At 38.6% G+C, this 18,831-nt stretch overlaps 1 protein-coding gene across 4 annotated transcripts in view; it reads right to left on the bottom strand.

Moving 5' to 3' along the window:
* hyd (E3 ubiquitin-protein ligase hyd) overlaps positions 1-18,831 on the bottom strand; it is a 1,108,663-nt gene that overhangs the window by 986,169 nt on the left and 103,663 nt on the right. For 3 of the 4 annotated variants that reach the window (XM_067760031.1, XM_067760029.1, XM_067760028.1), the window contains exons 2-4: positions 15,841-16,041; positions 15,503-15,773; positions 15,224-15,441 (exon numbers count right to left, since the gene is read on the bottom strand). The exons of the other annotated variant lie outside the window; for it this stretch is intronic. In XM_067760031.1, the coding sequence (XP_067616132.1) occupies positions 15,224-15,441; positions 15,503-15,773; positions 15,841-16,041 (690 nt within the window). The remainder of the gene's footprint in view (positions 1-15,223; positions 15,442-15,502; positions 15,774-15,840; positions 16,042-18,831) is intronic. 4 annotated transcript variants of the gene reach the window in all.

The raw sequence follows: 18,831 nt of genomic DNA, 5'->3' as shown, positions 1-18,831 counted from the left end.
ATGCCATAAATACTCAGATTAATTACGGATTAAATCAAGAAAACCCCATCATAGGAGGGTACTCGTGGCACTTGACCTGTCAAAAGCTTTTAACACGGTCAAACACGGCACGCTACTCCAAGACATAGAAGGCTCACACCTTCCCCTTGTCTAAAAAGATGGACCGCTAATTATCAGAATGGTCGGCAGACATCGGTTCAATTTAAGAACGAAATTTCAAAACCTAGGAAAATTAAACAGGGGGTATATCAACACTCAAATTAATAGTTTAAAAATTATTTGTTTGAGGTTTAAAGTATAAAATGTAATATATCAAAAATTTTTATTTTGATATATGAGTCAGAATTTTTCAAATCAACATAAAATATTTTTTTGTCATATATTTTGATGACTTGCATCTCTATCGTTAGGTCTACGTGAAATAAATTAGTCCCGAAAATATTTTTGCAACATTTTAATTTTTGCAAAAGTTATTCGCAAAATAAGTTTGTAATAATTACTATAACTTCGTTTTTTAAAAAATCGTTATAATTCAACGGCTTAGCCAAATTGAATGCAATGGATGGCATATGAAAAGCAATGTGTATATTTTGATATACTTTTGAAAAATTTTAATAAAAGCAATTTTTTTAATTTTTTTGTGTATCCTTTTTAAGGATAATTGGGTTTTATAAATGTTCTCAGGAAAAAAAACACAGTAGGTTCACTGGAACCTTGCAAACTAAATTCCGGCGAAAAAAAGATCGTGACTCTTTACGTTGAGCCATAAAAGCAAACAATTGCTTCACTCCCATCATCACTATAATACATATTTTCACCTTTTAAAGTACTTTTATTCGATAATTGTTTTTGATTTATATTTCTTTGGAAACAGGAAGTAAGCAGAAAATGTTCAGTAGTCAACAAGCTATTTTTAGTAACACTAAATATATTATAATTGGAAATTTCCGTAATCATGCCAGCACCAAATTGCTGTTGTAATCCTTTGTTAAAAAAAAGCACAATCATGTTCGGTATGGATTAAGATTAGTGAGTGATAATTGGGGGATTAATTATAAAACGATAATCGGGAAGTATTTTTGTACTACGTGTCGGTTAGAAATAAGTAAAAGATAAGCAGGACTTCCAAAAACAGACGAAACGAGCGAATCCGAAGATGACGTACCTAACTTATATAGTGATGACTTAGAAGGTATGATTGATTATACTATCAAACAGTTCATGGCCATTCTACACACCTATTTACATACATGTATAATTCTCATATAATAGAGGAATACTTCTTGGTATCTCGTATGGAAAGCAAGGAGTCAGGACCAGAAGATACTCTTTCAGACGCAAAAGTAACCGCTGAAATGAAATTCGCTCTGCCTAAGCTTACTAATAGGCATGAAAAAATGCGTCTACTTACATGTGCTCCGGTTGAGTGGTCAGCAGCACAATTAAGTAGTAAGCTGGGAAAACGCGGTACATGCTAGAGGCTGCTTTAAAATCACGAAACTCAGTTGGATTTTGCTCCATTCCAAAGGCAAAACAGGGTCATTCTTTACCCAGGAGTGTGGTAGACAAAGTAACACAGTTTTATTTGTTGGACGAGTGTAGCAGGGTAATACCTGGTAAAAAAGACTGCATTACCATAAAACAAAATGGATTGAAACAGCGGGTACAAGAACGACTTTTATTGGGTGATATAAAAGAGCTAGACACTAAATTTCTAACGAAAACACAAGTTTAAAAATAAGTCTCTCTTCTTTCACTAAGCTGCGGCCCCAGTATTGCATTGTTGTGGGATGTAGTGGGAGCCATAATGTATGCGTGTGCAAAATCCACCAGAACATGAAACTTAAAATTTAAGGTTTAAACGACGCAATTAAAGTTGCAGGATGCGGTGAAAGGTTTTCTCTCGGTGATATGGTGAAGAAGATAGTTTGCTCTACAGAAAGTGAACTATGTAATCTGCAAAGCTGCAGACGTTGTCCAGGACTAGGCGATTATATTTTAAACGGGCTAGAAAATGAAATTGAAAACACAAATATACGGTACAAACAATGGACTTGCACGGACAGGTAAGCAACATTTATAACCTCTCAGAGCTTTGGAATCAAATGTGCATATAAAAATCTTCCTTTATTCAGATGTGAACTAATTGAAAAAGAACAATCGATCACGACATTTTTAGATGATCTTAAAAAGGGTATGCGTCCATACCAAAACACAGAGCGAGTTCTTTTCGAAGACAAAGGAAAATTTGAAGAGTGGCGAGTTCCTTGTCACGTAGATTTCGCGGAGAATTATAGTTTTGTAGTTCAGGATGCGGTTCAGTCATACCACTGGTCAAATGATCAGGCAACTTTGCACCCTTACGTTATCTACTATAAGCTTGGAGATGAAATTATGAATGAATGTTATGTCATCATATCAGAGTGCAACAAACACGACACAGCTGCAGTGCATCTTTTCAACAAAAAAATGATCGCATACTTAAAGCAACAATTCGGCTGCGAAAATGTCAAAAAGCTTGTATATTTTTCCGATGGGTGTGCGGCGCAGTACAAAAACAAGAACAATTTTATTTATTTATTTATTTTATTTATTATTTAAAGTCGACGACAAACTATGGTCGACTGCATAATATAAAAGATATATAAATATACAACTCAAAAGATAAAATTTAAGATATATCGAGCTTTCAACAATGTTATATTACAAACAAAGAAATATTAATGAACATTACTATTTAATTTCAGAATATAATAATAATAAGAAGTATGAGCAGAAATAAGATCTTATGCCGAAATCTTATACTGGCGGAATGCATCAGATTCCGCTCAGCATGACTTCGGAATGCAGTGGATTCCAATCTCCCTGTTGGAATGCAACAAGATTCCAATCAGCATGTCATGGGAATCCGGCAGTGCTAAGAGTAGTGTAATGAGGATACGCCATCACAAGGCATAAAAAAGTAACATGACCTGTGTTGTTGGAATGCACCGGATTCCAATCAGCTCGATGCCTGACCCATAAGATTATACTGCCGGAATGCATACGATTCCGGTCAGTGACTCTTGAAAAAGCATGTTTTTTACGTTGTTGGAATGCACCAGATTCCAATCAACACAGTACTGTCTTGTTCCTTCTTAATGAGACATGTTGATAAATGTTCCTCCATCCTTAAGCGAGATAGTTCCTGTTTTTTATCGAAGGAATAAATGCCGGCAAATTAAATTAGCTTGTATCTCTTAAATTAGATAGGCAAGTATTGCATTACGTATAGTGGCAAAAGTACATTCAAGACTGATGCAGCTATACAAGTCATTGTAGTGCGCGCACCAGATAAGAAGAGGATTATTTTTAGCAAAGTTTCGTCGACAAAGGGGTAAATAGAAAGGAACGTAGTGTCTGGATACTCTAGGGGGAACCGCAAAAAACAAGCGGCTGAGGAGGTCCGCGGAATCAATTTCTCCAATAATGAGCTTATGGATGAACAATACCCCCAGTAATATTCTCCGATTTTCCAGAGTGGGTAAGTTAATAAGAAGAAGTCTACTTCTGTATGGAGGAAGGTGGAGACTTGAGTCCCAATTAAGGCCGCGCAATGCAAATATCAAAAATTGCTTTTGAACTGACTCAAGACGCTTTATATGCTTTTGAGAAACAGGGGACCAAACGCATGAGCAATACTCGAGTATTGGACGAACCAGCGATGTGTAAAGAACCTTAGTGAGGTACGGATCATCGAACTCTTTAGCCCATCTTTTAACAAATCCAAGTAAACCCAACGCTTTGTTGGCTATAGATGAAATATGCATGTTAAAATTCAATTTCGGATCAAAAAGGACACCTAGATCATTTGCAATAGATATACGCTCCAAAGGCGTACCATCTATTACATAAGATTTCAATGCTGGCTTCACTCGGTGAAATGTCATATGCTTACATTTAGAGCAATTTAAAGCTAATAAATTTGTTGTGCACCAACATTGGAACGAGTCCAAGTCGGCCTGAAGAAGATCCAAGGAACTCAAATCGGTAGGACAGTAAGTGTAGCAAAGTTTTACATCATCCGCATACATTATAGTATGGGAATATAATATTGTCTGTGGCAAGTCATTAATGAAAAGGGCAAAGAGCAAAGGGCCTAGATGACTTCCCTGGGGTACGCCAGAGGAAACTCCGAACGATTCCGACAGATTGCACTTGAACAGGACTTTTTGGGTCCGGTTAGAAAGATAGCTTTTCAGCCACATTAATAGGTGAAACGGAAAGCCCAGTAAATCAAGCTTATGAATAAGCAACTCGTGGTTGACGGTATCAAATGCTTTGCTGAAGTCCGTGTAGATGACATCCGTTTGCTTGTTCGCTAAAAATCCTTCCATAACTATAGAGGTGAATACAAGCAAATTTGTAGTGGTTGACCTTTGACGAATAAAACCGTGTTGGCATGGAGATAAAAGACTAGAACACTGATATTGCAGTTGATTGGTGACAATCTGTTCAAAGACTTTAGGAATGACTGAAAGTTTAGCAATACCCCTGTAGTTTTCAACTTTTGACCTACTACCTTTTTTATGCAGGGGTATAATAAAAGACTGTTTCCAAAGTGCCGGGAATGACGCAGATCCCAGAGATAGCTCAAATAATTTTAAAATAGGCTCATACATGTTTTCGGCGCAGTACCTAAGCACGCAGCTAGGAACACCGTCCGGTCCCGGAGAAAAGGTGGGCTTCAAAGATTGAAGACTCTGAAGAACAATATTACCATCAATAGCAGGATTCCTAATGTAATTCGAGCTATCTAAGCGATAGGGATATTGACCAGAATGTAAACCACTGGATGAATACGTGGACTTAAAGAACTCAGAAAATAGTTCAGCAACGTCGTCATCAGTGCAAGCTTTTTTACCTCCAAAGGTTAATGAGGAAGGATACCCAGAAGTTTTCCGCTTTGAATTTACGAAACTGTAAAACTTTTTTGGATTTCTAAAAAAATGGGCTTTACAACAACTCAAGTAATTTTTATAACAAAGCTGATTAAGACGGTGAAATTTAGAACGAGCTATTAGATATTTAGAGAGGTCAGCAGATGCTCCAGATTTCTTGAACCTCTTATAAAGCCTAGATTTGATGTTATTAAGTCTGATAAGTTGCCTTGAAAACCAAGGGGGCTTATTCGAACATAGGGTATAGCGAGTAGGAATGCAGGTATCAAAGAAGCTATCAAGCGTACTGTAAAATATAGAGATAGCCGAATCGACATCAGTGCAAGCATAGAGATCCGACCAATCATGGGAAGCCAACAGATCATTGAGCATAATGAAATTCGCTTTGTAGAAGCATCTAGATCGGGGACGAGACTGTACTTGAATCCTACGGGGTAGGCTGATATCAAGTGATATCTCTAGCGTAGGGTGAAGAGGGTCTTCTGGAAGGGATAAAGGTGGTATTTGCGTAAGGGCAGTACCCACCGAGCCATCCACAAATACTAAATCCAGCATTTTATTTCCACTATTTGGAACATTGTTAATCTGTAAAAGAGATGAGTCTAACAAGCAATTGAGAAACTCATGTTGAGCAGTGGGAGTTAAAAAGTTTGAATCACTTATATTAACCCAACTAACTGTTGGCAAGTTAAAGTCACCAACAACAACAAGTCTATCGTTATCTCCCAACTGCGAATGCAAATCACAGATGGCCGAGCTATGACTAGCATAAACATCCATATCCGAACGAGGTGGTATATACGAACAGCAAACAATTACGCTATAGCTACCGAATGAAAGCCTAACTGCTATGAATTCGATATGGGAGATATTGTCCAGCGAAATCAACTCAGACGATAGGTTAGATTCAACAGCAATAAGGACACCTCCCGCTCTAGAGATGCGATCACGCCGATAAACAGCATATTTATTTGAAAAAACCTCAGAATTGTAATTATCAGGCTTTAGCCAGGTCTCCGTAAAAGCTACAACTTGTGCAGAAAAGTTGAAAGAATTAAGGAAGAATGGAACAAGTTTTGATCGTAAACCACGAACATTTTGATAATTAATGAGAAGACGGGACAGATCAGCAATTACCTTTGTGTTGTTATTACTGTGTTCGTCATACCGTTTTTTGGCTGTAATAAAACAGGTTCGGCCCTCACCTTTCTCGTGAACAAGTGAACCACAGTATGCTTGGGCCAAAAAGAGGAATCAAGTACCTTATCGAAATATTCATCTGAAAGGGATATTTTAAATGAGGAGATGTCTCTCTCATATTTAAAGTTAAATTTATACACATTGATGTTACTAGTGGGTGCAACACCAAGTTTAGAGCAAACGTAATGAGCAATGTCATTTTCGGTAAGCGAGGCATGTAATCGGGACACAAATACAGCCCTACGAGGTGGCACGGCAGTCACCTGCAAAGGAGTAGCGGATAGCGCACCAGAGAGCTGGGAAGGTGCGGCCGTTATAGCGTTGGTTATCGAGCCCGTACTATTTTTTTCAGGTACACTTGCATCGCTAGCAACAACCCCAGTATCGGTAACTGTTATTGTTGGAGCTAAAAATACCGGTGGAGGTGTAGGATGAATTGGGGAGTCCAGCGAAATCAACATTGGTGACGTAGAACAAACAGCCGCAAAGGTACCACTATTAGTTCGTGCATCGTTTAATTTGCCAGAGATCGTCTCACTGGAAGTCTCGGCACAACCTTGTGGAGATTCTTGTGGAGATTTCTGAGCTGCATTGTTCATAACGTCTTTGGTTAGCCTGTTCGTATGAACTTACTTTATCACAGGACTGACTTCGGCGTAATGAGCGAGTGGCATTTTTTCGCAACGTCACATGGCAAATGGTGCATGTGATGGCGTGGGAGGAACGGCCAAACGTTTAGCATCACGAGCCAGTTTACAACGCCCATATTATGACCAGATAACAATACCTCGCATGTTATATGAATGGGCACGCATATATATTTGATTTTTGCTCAGTTGAAGAGCATTCAGCTGAATAGGGCGTCTTAATGAATCGTTTTAAGCAAGCCACTACAATAACTGGAACTCGATCGTACCATTCGTTTGTATCAATCGATGCAACCACTTTAGAATGTAGAGAAATCTCTGTATCTTCTGTATATGATGTCCATAAAATGATCGAAAGAAAGTAGGGAATTATGAGTTCGGATAAAGCCTAACATTATACACCCATCTGCGCACTTTACATATTATCGTATACAAAAGTAACATTCTCTAAAATATATAGATTTTTCGCGAGGTGTATTTAAATGTTTTTTTTTTCAAATTTTGTCAAAAATAACTAATTTGTTGTATGTACGTATATAAATCCCAATTTTTACTCTATATATTACTTTTTGCCGTTACCAACCTCCTGTATACTAGTGCAGCTGGGTATAAAACACTATGTTCGCATTTTACTTAAAAATTAGTACAATGGTTAAAAAAACTCGTTTACATACATACATGCAAGTCGCATTTTTCGTGGTATCACCATTGGAACCTTTGAGAAATATAAATCAAAAACAATTATCGAATAAAAGTACTTTAAAAGGTGGAAATATGTATTATAGTGACTTTGGGAGTGGAGCAATTATTTGCTTTTATGGCTCAACGTAAAGAGTCACCATCTTTTTTTCGCCGGAATTCAGTTTGCAAGGTTCCAGTGAACCTACTGTGTTTTTTTCCAATTTTTCCTAGACTGAGAACATTGATAAAACCCAATTATCATTAAAAAGGATACACAAAAATATTTAAAAAATTTCTTTTTTTTTTAATTTTTCAAAGGTATATCAAAATATACACAATTGCTTTTCATATGCCATCCATTGCATTCAATTTGGCTAAACCGTTGAATTATAACGATTTTTTAAAAAACGAAGTTTTAGTAATTATTACAAACTTTTCTGCGAATAACTTAAATAAAATATATATATATATATATATATATATTTGTTTAGGTAAAAATTGTTTTAATAAAAGTAAAAGTATGTTTTAATAATAATAACGTTGAACAGTGAATTTAAAATTATTTATACATGTAAATATGTATGTAAGTATAGAATTAATCTATTATAACTGTTAGTTTATATATATAGAGATAGAGTTGCTGTTGTTTTAGATTTTGAGACTACATATGCATGTATGAGTATGTTGTTGATCAATTAAATGATCAATAATAAAAATTGTTTACACTAGAAATTCCTTTGTTTGATTTTTACTATTTTAAGTATTCGTTCTTGAGCCTTTTGTTTTGTTTGCTTCTATTCTGCTTTTAATTGATTTGATTTTCCTGGGTTCACGCTCCGGGTAAAGCAACATCAGAATTTTAGAAGCAATTAGAAGAAAATTAATCGGGGTCGCCCGTCGGCAGTGTTTGGCAAGCACTCCAAGTGTATTTCTGCCATGAAAAGCTCTCAGTGAAAACTCATCTGCCTTGCAGATGCCGTTCGGAGTCGGCATAAAACAAGTAGGTCCCGTCCCGCGAATTTGTAGGAAAAATCAAGAGGAGCGCGACGCAAATTAGAAGAGAAGCTAGGCCTAAAATATCTTCGGAGGTTATCGCGCCTTACATTTATTTATTTTCGTCTGTTATTTTTGTATCAATTTCTTATTAGCTGTTTTGCTGTGATGATCTGTCTCCTTATGGCTGGTACTGGTTGATTGATTATTCACTGTTTTGCTCTATCTATTCTTCAATCGTATTGAAGCTGATACGTAAATGATTCGATTCAGAAATTTAATGATTGTGTATTTTGATAAGCGCCAAAAAGGCTTCTTCCACCGATGAGAGCTGAAGGAGCGTCATTTTACGGTCATTGTCATTGTCTTAACTTCGAAGTTATTAGAGGTGAAAGTTGCCTTAATGGCTTGTACGATGATGTAATGTTACTTAGATGCAAAATAGCTGATGGTGGATAAATGTTCTGATAATTTTAAGTCCGTTGGTAGGATTCCCAATATATCAACACTCAAAGTAATAGTTTAAAAATTATTTGTTCGAGGTTTAAAGTATAAAATTTATTATATCAAAAATTTTCATTTTGATATATCTAAAATTTTCATTTACAAAAACAAATGTGAATACAAAATATTTAAATTTCAAAGTATAAAATACAATGTTAATAATTCTATAACAAATAACAAACACTACATTTATTATAAGTAGATAACTCTACAGGGGGTACCACAGGGTGGTGTCCTATCCCCGCCTCTGTTTAATTTTTACATATCAAAACTCCCTTCCCCACCAGAAGGACTTACAATCATTTCCTTTGCTGACGACTGTACGATTATGGCTACAGGACTTGGCCCTTCAATTTATGAATTAGTTTCTAAAATAAACAGCTGTCTCCCCGATATTTCCAGTTTCTTGACCTCGCGCAACCTGGCGTTATCAACGACAAAATCCACGGCCACTCTGTTTACGATGTGGAAGGAACAGATGTCGCAAATATTGGACGTACGCGTTGATGGTATTACACTACCGACTGTCGTTCACCCAAAGATCTTAGGCGTAACGTTCGATAATACTTTTACCTTCAAGGCTCATGCCACCGAACTTATATCTAAAGTACAAAGTCGCACCAAAATCTTAAAGTCGCTTGCCGGCACCACCTGGGGAAACGATAAAGAAACGTTGATAACTACGTACAAAGCAATTGGCCGGCCGCTCATGAGCTACGCGTTATCAGTTTTTTCGTATGGTCTTAAAAATACACACTAGAAAAGGCTACAGGCCTGTCAAAATGCTGCATTCAAAATTGCTACCGGATGTCTCCTTATGACCCCCGAACACCACCTATATAGTGAGGCCAAAGAGCTTAATATTAAAGAGCACACGAAATGCTGAACAAACCAGGACACCCTAGCAAACAACGGCTTGATCTAGCACCGCCTCCACGGGGATTAAGGGAACATCTCCTTAAGCACTATGAAAATATCCAGCACCTGCCAACATATCCGTTTGATCCAGACAAGCATAAGCAGGCCCTAAGCCAAATTCACATAGATTCGGAGAATGCCTTTGCCAGGACTCGCCCGGTGAACCCCGTTATTAATATGAAATATCTAGAGTTGGGTCGTTTCGTTCTGAACTTGTTCAATTGACCGGGTCTCTCAACTGACAAGTGAACTAGATCTTCGATTTCGGTTCTATTTGTTCTTTTAGTTCATTTATTCTTTTAGTTCGTTTTATCTAATGTTATTCTTTCTCTCATCTCGTTCGCGAACATACATACGTAAATTCATACATACATACGCAGAAATTCACAGTGAGCACGAATGTCGATGATGCCACTTACACTAAAGATATGTGTGGTCATGTTTGTGTGTGGCACTGCTACAACAATATATGTATGGACTATTTATGAAAAACATGTTTTGTAAGAAACTAATTATTTCATTTATTAAACTTAAAAAGTTCATATTTACAATTTGTGTCTGTACTCTTTCAATTTCCTGGATTTTCCGAAATTTGTAACTTTTTTTTTTGAAGTCAATTATACATATATATATATATATATATTAACTTATTTATTCATAACACATTTAAATATACCTACACAAAGCATTGCTGCATACACACCCCAATCTATATTTGTTGGCTTTTTCCGCGGGGTCGAGCAGCAGTGAACAAATTTGCTTGAAAAAAAATAATAACAACTTGTTCGTTCATCAGAAAAAGAACGTAAGATTCTAATCTCTGAAATGAACGAAAAAGCACAACTCTAGCAATATCCGACCATTGCAGAAGAAAAAATCACACTACCAAGGGAGACATGAGTCACCCTGGCCCAACTTCGTTCTGGATTCTGTAACAGGTTAAACTCTTATTTGTCCAGAATCAAGCCCGACATACGTAATGTGTGTTCTGCAGGCGATGTGTGCCCACATGACACCAACCATCTTTTCAATTGCGATCTGCCTCTAACACCTATCTCCCTATGGTCCGCGCCTGTTGAAACAGCCAGTTTCCTTGGACTCCCGTTAGAGGACTTTGATGACAATTTGAGTGGTCGTGCCCATTGAATGGGGCGAAGCACTGTTAATACAACGACACCATGGGTGGCTAGGCGAAAATTCTCCATGAAATGAGGTAGCAGGACGGTTTACAATGTCTTCGCTACTGGCTAAAGGAGTGATAGGACTCTCCTTCGTTAGCTGATTTGGCATAAAGCCTGGAACTATCCTTTCCATTTTACATTGTGCGTAAGGTGGATTATTCCCTCAGCGCCAAGGATTTATAGCATTGGCTATTCCGCCTGGGCCTATTGATTTAAAGGACTGCGCCTATTGTATAGGTTCTTCAACTTCTGTGGGGGGTGATGGTAATGCGTGACATGTCGTGTTTATGTTATCTGCTCGTCCGTTTTCACGACGTCTGGCCTTTTCTACTGAAGGATGCATTATTAATTGTAGCAAAAGGCGCTCGCGCATTTCTTCGAATCAGATCATGGATACTTTATTACTGTATTTTGTTGAATTGGACAAGAATTTGACGTTTGATCACAGTTTACCAACACCCGCAGAGCGGTTGCAGTTCTTAAGATGCTCCTCCCATTTGGCACGTGTGTGTTCATTTACCAGCCCCAATATAGGGGTATCTAGGGCCGAGTTGTCTCGCCAGGTCACGCTCTTGCTAAGTTTGCACTTTCAGCTGAGAAATTCGGTACGATTTCAGGTATTCTACCGACCGGAATAAAGCATGCCGAATCTGAAGCAATGGCTTTGCGGATCGCGCGCTCGCCTTGCCAGAGATCAGTCGGATTGGGGAAGCAGCAAAAGAGTGTAGTCTTCCAATTCTTGTTTTTGAAATTAATAAAAGTCTGTCTTTCAGAGGTGAAGAAATTTGCTGATCCCGCATTGAAAGGATTATGAGCAGGTAGTCGGAAGCTAAGGTAGGCATCGGCTGCCATTCGTTGCAGTTTATGAGACCTGCGCGGACGATGGAAATGTGTGGCGAGCTGTGACAGTTTCCTGCGATTGGAATGAGGGCATCGCCATTTATCGTGCATAAAGTCATATTGTCTATTTGCTATGCTAGCTCACTGCTTCTGGTGTCAGCTGTCAGGCTGAAATGCCAGAGATCGAGGTGTGCGCTAAAATCGCCAAGAATAAGATGGTTTTCACCACTGAGTGGCGCCGATAGGCACTTGGACAGCAGGTGACAGGGGGATTGAATATTTTAAGGTATTTCTAGGTCAACATAACCTGAACGGTGATGTTGAAATAGAATGTATTGCACAGTGTGATGGGTGATAAAAGCGAGGCTCCTCTATTACCAATTACGCCAACTTTCGAATGGATGTTGAAGCCATCGCAAGTTCGGAGGTCCGGCTGTAAGCTTATTTTATCTAATTGTGGCTATTATTATTCATGTTATGAGCTGCCCCCGTGGTAGCGTGCCCCGTTTACCACACCAAAGATCCTGGATTGAAGCAACGGGCGAAGCAACATCAAAAAACTTCTGTGTGAGGGATCGGAAGCTGAGGGTCGTGTAAAACGCGTTTTTGAGGTGGGCAAAAATGTATATGGAGAGCTGCCGACTGAAGCTTATTCTTCCTGGTCATTGAGGCTGTGATAAAGTAGTAACTAACTGGTGGAAACAGCAATAACAATAATTGGCCTAGCAATGCTTCTAACAGTATTGCATTAGGTGCGAGCAACAAACGGCAATATATTTGAAAGATCTTCGTTCTCCCTGTCTAAGACGACTGTGGAATGACCTGCGATACTACGTATGGAGATACATTCCACGGAATTTGAGAAAATAAAAACATTTTCGCCACAAAAGAAAAAAAAAGTATATAATTGTTTTGTTTTTATCTGTCTATTGATACAGGATTCCAGGTTCGATTCGAATTCATGGCCTATAACAATAATTTTGAAGATATTTTTTTTCATTTTTCTATGAAAATTGATTTTTTTATTTTGGAATAGCAAATAGAAATATTTTTCATACATCAGGCACGCTGCGCTAACCATTAAGCTACACAACGATGGTTTGTTTGATAAATTGCTATTTCTATTTCGCTTACCAACTACATTTTTAACAGCGTTGCGGCATCTGTCGCAAAGTCACTGATAAACTTTGGATTTTTAAACGTTTTTATTTAGCTTGACTTGACAGGCAGGCCGCACGGCCGCATGCACGGCCGTTGTGAAGGAATTTTGTAATTGAAATTTAAGTAACTTCCCGATAAGCTACAATCTTGAAACTTGGAATATAGTTCAGAATCCGATGACAATGCAATAATAAGAAAAAAAATCGCCGCTAGGTGGCGCAAGGATCGAGATATTCGCAAAAATCGTATTTGTGGTCCGATTTGGCTCATGTTTGGAACACATAATACATACAATAGAAAGCGACCTATGAAAAAAATCGCCGCTAGGTGGCGCAAGGATCGAGATATTCACAAAAATCGTATTTTTGGTCCGATTTGGTCCATATTTGGAACACATAATACATGCAAGAATAAAAAGCGACTTATGAAAAAAATCGCCGCTAGGTGGCGCAAGGATCGAGATATTTACAAAAATCGTAATTGTGGTCCGATTTGGCTCATGTTTGGAACACATAATACATACAGGAATAGAAAGCGACCTATGAAAAAAATCGCCGCTAGGTGGCGCAAGGATCGAGATATTCACAAAAATCGTATTTGTGGTCCGATTTAGCTCATATTTGGAACACATAATACATGCAAAAATAAAAAGCGACTTATGAAAAAAATCGCCATTAGGTGGCGCAAGGATCGAGATATTTACAAAAATCGTATTTGTGGTCCGATTTGGCTCATGTTTGGAACATATAATACATACAATAGAAAGCGACCTATGAAAAAAATCGCCGCTAGGTGGCGCAAGGACCGAGATATTCACAAAAATCGTATTTGTGGTCCGATTTGGTCCATATTTGGAACACATAATACATACATGAATAGAAAGCGACCTATGATGTCCGATTTGGCTCATATTTGGAACAAATATTGCATACAGTCCAGTAGAAGTGACATCAAAATATTTTGTAGTTGGAGGAGTGACAAGCATACGTGGCGCCGAGTCGAGTAAAGTCTTTGGAAGGATTATGTATTGAGGACTTAGGTTGTAACAAATTGTCAGGAAATATTCCTTGTAATAATGAGTCACTAAATGAACTATATAGAATGAGAAATAATAGGCAATTAAATAAAGACTAAAAACTTGAAAATAAAATAATTAAAAAAAAAATTTTTAAGTTAAACGGTTTTATTGAAAACAATACTTACATCAAGTAATAATAATACGAAAAGCTAGAAAATAATTAGGTAGGTCATAGGTACTAGTCATCACACTCCTTATCAATCTGGGGCGTTGATCAGACAATTAAATAAAAGCGTTGGACGCGTCATATTTCTATTGATAGTCATAAGTAAAACTAACTGAACCTTAATAAGGTTATGCTACGCCTCACATATTTAGAAATTTCACGCGCCAAACGCTTTTATTTAATTGTCTGATCAACGCCCTAGATTGATAAGGAGTGTGATAACAAGTACCTAGGACCTACCTTTATTATTTTGTAGCTTTTCGTATTATTATTACTTCATGTAAGTATTGTTTTCAATAAAACCGTTTAACTTAAAAATTTTTTTTAAATTATTTTATTCTTTACTGTCAATTTATTTTTGATTTTCATCGTTTATTAAAAATTTGTTCTTTTTTTATTGGCCTATTGATTATTCTTGGTTCGAATTCGAGCTTGTTGTTGTTGTTCTAGAGATAAGGACACTCTTCGAAGGTTTGGGGAGTGTTATCGATGTTGATGGTCCTTTGCTGGATACAGATCCGGTACGTTCCGATAACAAGCATCATTAAGGCACTAGCCCGACCATATCGAGAACGATTTAGTATGACCACATGAAACCTTCTAGGCCATACCGCCCTCCCACCCCGTAGGTCCATGAGGAACTTGGAGTCGCCAAGCCTCAGCTGATGTCAGGTAATGTTATCATTCGAGATTCTATTAGGACGACGAGAATAATCTAAGGTATCGATGTTGACCTAGCTGCGTCTCATTGGGATTCGAGATTACCTCCAGATTTTATTGGAATAGCGAAATGTATCGTTTTCTATTACTGATGTACCGGCTGAATGCGGTTAAATTTTATTATAACTACAATAAGAAACAAAGCATGTTTTCCCTTTGAAACAAGAGGCATATAATATTTTAAGAGAAATTACTTGCGGATGCTGGAATAGTTGCTGAATATTTCTTCCGAAAAGAGCCCATCTGACGGATCAATTATTACACTTGTATTATCTCCAGTAAATCCATTATCGAGTAAGGATATTAAATCTTCTGGAACGTAATTATCGCCTACTTCGTCATTATCTTCAGCTTCTTCGTCGTCTCGGGAGAGTAAGTTGTTAACAGCCAAATTAACATCCAGATTAGTCCTCTACTTATGTAAAAACATTATATAAGAAATTGTATGTCTTTATTACTGCGAGTTTTCAAACCTGGAGTTCTCTTATAATTAGATTTCTGCTTTTGCCCTGTAAAACTACTTCAGCTTGTGATATTAATTCTTCGGGAACGTAAGTTGCTGGCATTGTTACTATTGGACGATTAGATGTGCCTCCACCAATTATTACACCGGTGCTTCGTGAGCCTGAGCCATGATTTCCGGATCCTGATCTCCCGCTCGTACGCATAAGGCGCGCTCTTGAACGTGCCAGCTGTCTCGCTGATGATGAAGCAGGATTTTTTAAATTAGCGGATGCAGTCGTGCTGTTAGGTATATTAAATTTCTTTATTAAGTCAATGATAAGGTAATCTAACTTTCTATAATACTTACTTTCTCCTAGCATCAATCTTATTTATATCAAGGCGTTCTGAATTAATAGAAAAAGCTACTCGAAACACTTTACCATCTTCTAACAGAACTCCAATATGACTTGGGCCAATCACAATTTCCTTCACTGGTGTTTTCAATTGTTCAAACGGTCGGTGCGTTCCAGCGCCAAACCTGTTGAGTTTGTCAGATACTTCTCGAAGTCTGCAAGAAATGAAAATAAAAACTTTGAACTGCAGTCAAAAATTAAAAAAATAAAAAAAAAAAAAAAAAAAAAGACTTCACATTTCAATAAAAATATGCAAAATAAATAACAAAAATTTTAAGGTTGTTTTTGCGAATTTAGGTAATGCTGAAAACATAGGATATAAAATATTTTTTTTAATATTATTTGGAGTGTAAATAAAAAGATTTTTCGATGAGCCAACTCCAGAGAAGGCTACGTATAATTGACCATGGGTGAAACATGAGTTAGTAAGATTGAATCCTAAAATAGCTAATGACTGTCCTTGAGCTTTATTGATAGACATTGCGAAAGCCAACCTAATAGGAAGTTGGAGGCGTTTAAAATTGAAAGGCATATCTGTCGGTATTAATTGAGTCGTTGGTATGAAAACTTTGTTGTTTTCGAAATTTCCGGATAAAATCATTGCATCAGACATTCGGTAAAAGTGTTGTGATGATAAGCTTTGTCCCATTACATAAGGGCGAAGGGTCCAAATTACGAAGCATAATTATTATGGACCCTTTTTTATGGATCAATCGATGAGGAGGAATTCCTGATGTTGTTGTTGTAGCAGTGCTTCGCCCCTTTCAATAGGTGCGACCGATCACCAATTGTCATCAATATCCTCTAACGGGAGTCCAATGACACTTACTGTTTCAACAGGGGGTGTTAGAGGCGTTGGTTCCACATTACAATTGAAGAGATAGTTGGTGTCATGTGGGGACACATTGCAAGCAGGGCATACATTTTGCATGTCGGGGTTGATTCTGGATAGGTAAGAGTTTAACCTGTTACAGTGTCCAGATCGAAGTTGAGCTAGAGTGACTCGCGTTCCCCTAGGTAGTGTGCGTTCCTCTTCTGCAAGTCCACGACCCCTGTTTGTGGAGTTCACTGCGGAACTGCTTGTGTTTTTTGGCTTCATACGGCTGTGTTCTCAGGTGCCGTGTTTCCTCATAATGCTTACGGAGATGACTCCTTAAGCCCCTGGGCGGTGCTGGCACATCAATCAGATGTCTGTTGGGGTGCCCAGGTTTCTGGGTATTCAACAAGAACTGTTTGGTTAGCATTTCATTTCTCCCCCTGATGGGGAGTATTCTAGCCTCATTATGTAGATGGTGTTCTGGGGCCATAAGAAGACAACCCGTGGCGGTTCTGAGGGCAGTATTATGGCAGGCCTGTAGCTTCTTTCAGTGAGTAGTCTTTAGGCTTGACGACCATATCGGGACGCATAACATGCAATCGGCTTGCCAATTGCTTTGTAAGTGGTAATGAGCGTTTCTTTATCTTTTCCCCAAGTACTGCCAGCAAGAGATTTGAGGATTTTATTAAGGCTCTGGATTTTCGGTACAATTGCGGCTGCATGCTCACCAAAATGTAGATCCTGATCAAACGTCACACCCAAGATTTTGGGGTGTAAGACAGTCGGTAGCGTAGTGCCGTTGACGTGGATGTTCAAAATGGTCGACATTTGGGACGTCCATGTTGTAAATAAGGTCGCCGATGATTTAGTCGGTGATAATGCCAGGTTTCGCGAGGCGAAAAAACTGGAAAGATCAGGGAGGTAGCCGTTTGTTCTGTTGCAAAGCTCACTGATCTGTGGGCCCGGGCCTGTGGCCATTATTGTGCAGTCATCGGCGTAAGAAAGGATAGTAGCTCCTTCCGGTGGCGAAGGTAGTTTTGATATGTAAAAATTAAACAAAAGTGGGGATAGGACACCACCCTGTGGCACCCCTTGTTTAATTCTTCTTGGCTTTGAGGAGGAAGGGTAGACCCTTCCAGGTTTTGCAGTAACGTGCCATGGTTGACCGTATCAAAAGCTTTTGATAGGTCTAGCGCAACGAGTACTGTTCTATGATGGGGGTTTTGATTTAAACTGCAATGTATGTGGGTGCTAATGGCATTTAGCGAGGTGGTGGTGCTATAAGTTTTCTAAAGCCATGCTGATGACAGGCTAGCTGCAAATTTGCTTTGAACTAGGGGAGCAAAATGGCTGCAAGCGTCTTGGCTACTGGCGATAGGAGAGATATCGGGCGATAAGACTTCTATGTTAGCTGGTTTCCCAGGCTATATGTATCTCTTCGTCGCCTTCTACATAAGTTTTTGTTGTTGCGTGATTATTTACTAACAGCTTAATGATGCTAAGATTCGCCACTGCCCTCCACATATGTCGGGTCGTCCCGTTCAAACAAATCTCTCGATCTTACCGCTGCTAGCCTCTCCAAATGAGCCACTCTTCTATTTCGTGGTTTCCCAATTGTTTGTATGCGGGGGATGACATCACTAATCTGCTTAACAACTTTGTACGGGCCATCCCAGGTACATTGAAATTTTGAATGAACACCCTTCCGCCGGTGAGGGCTGTATAACACTACCAAATCTCCCTCCAAGAAACCTTCCGAGTTGTTGTTCTTGTAATACCTGTGTTTCATCTTACTACTCATTATCCTGGTTCGTTCCCTGTTGTTGTTGTTGCAGCAATGTTCGCCCCACCTAATAGCCGCGACCGATCACAAATTGTCATCAATATCCTCTAACGGGAGTCCAAGGAAACTTGCCGTTTCAACAGGGGTGGACCATAAGGAAAGGGGTGTTAGAGGCGTTGGTTCCACATTACAATTAAAGAGATGGTTGGTGTCATGTGGGGACACATTGCAAGCGGGGCATACATTTTGTATGTCGGGGTTGATTCTGGATAGGTAAGAGTTTAACCTGTTACAGTATCCAGAACGAAGTTGAGCAAAAGTGACACGCGTTTCCCTGGGGAGTAT

Source organism: Eurosta solidaginis, chromosome 1, assembly GCF_040869045.1.
Source record: "Eurosta solidaginis isolate ZX-2024a chromosome 1, ASM4086904v1, whole genome shotgun sequence".
Lineage (NCBI taxonomy): Eukaryota > Metazoa > Arthropoda > Insecta > Diptera > Tephritidae > Eurosta > Eurosta solidaginis.
Note: the sequence above shows the minus strand (reverse complement) of the source record. Positions and strands in the feature narration are given on the sequence as shown.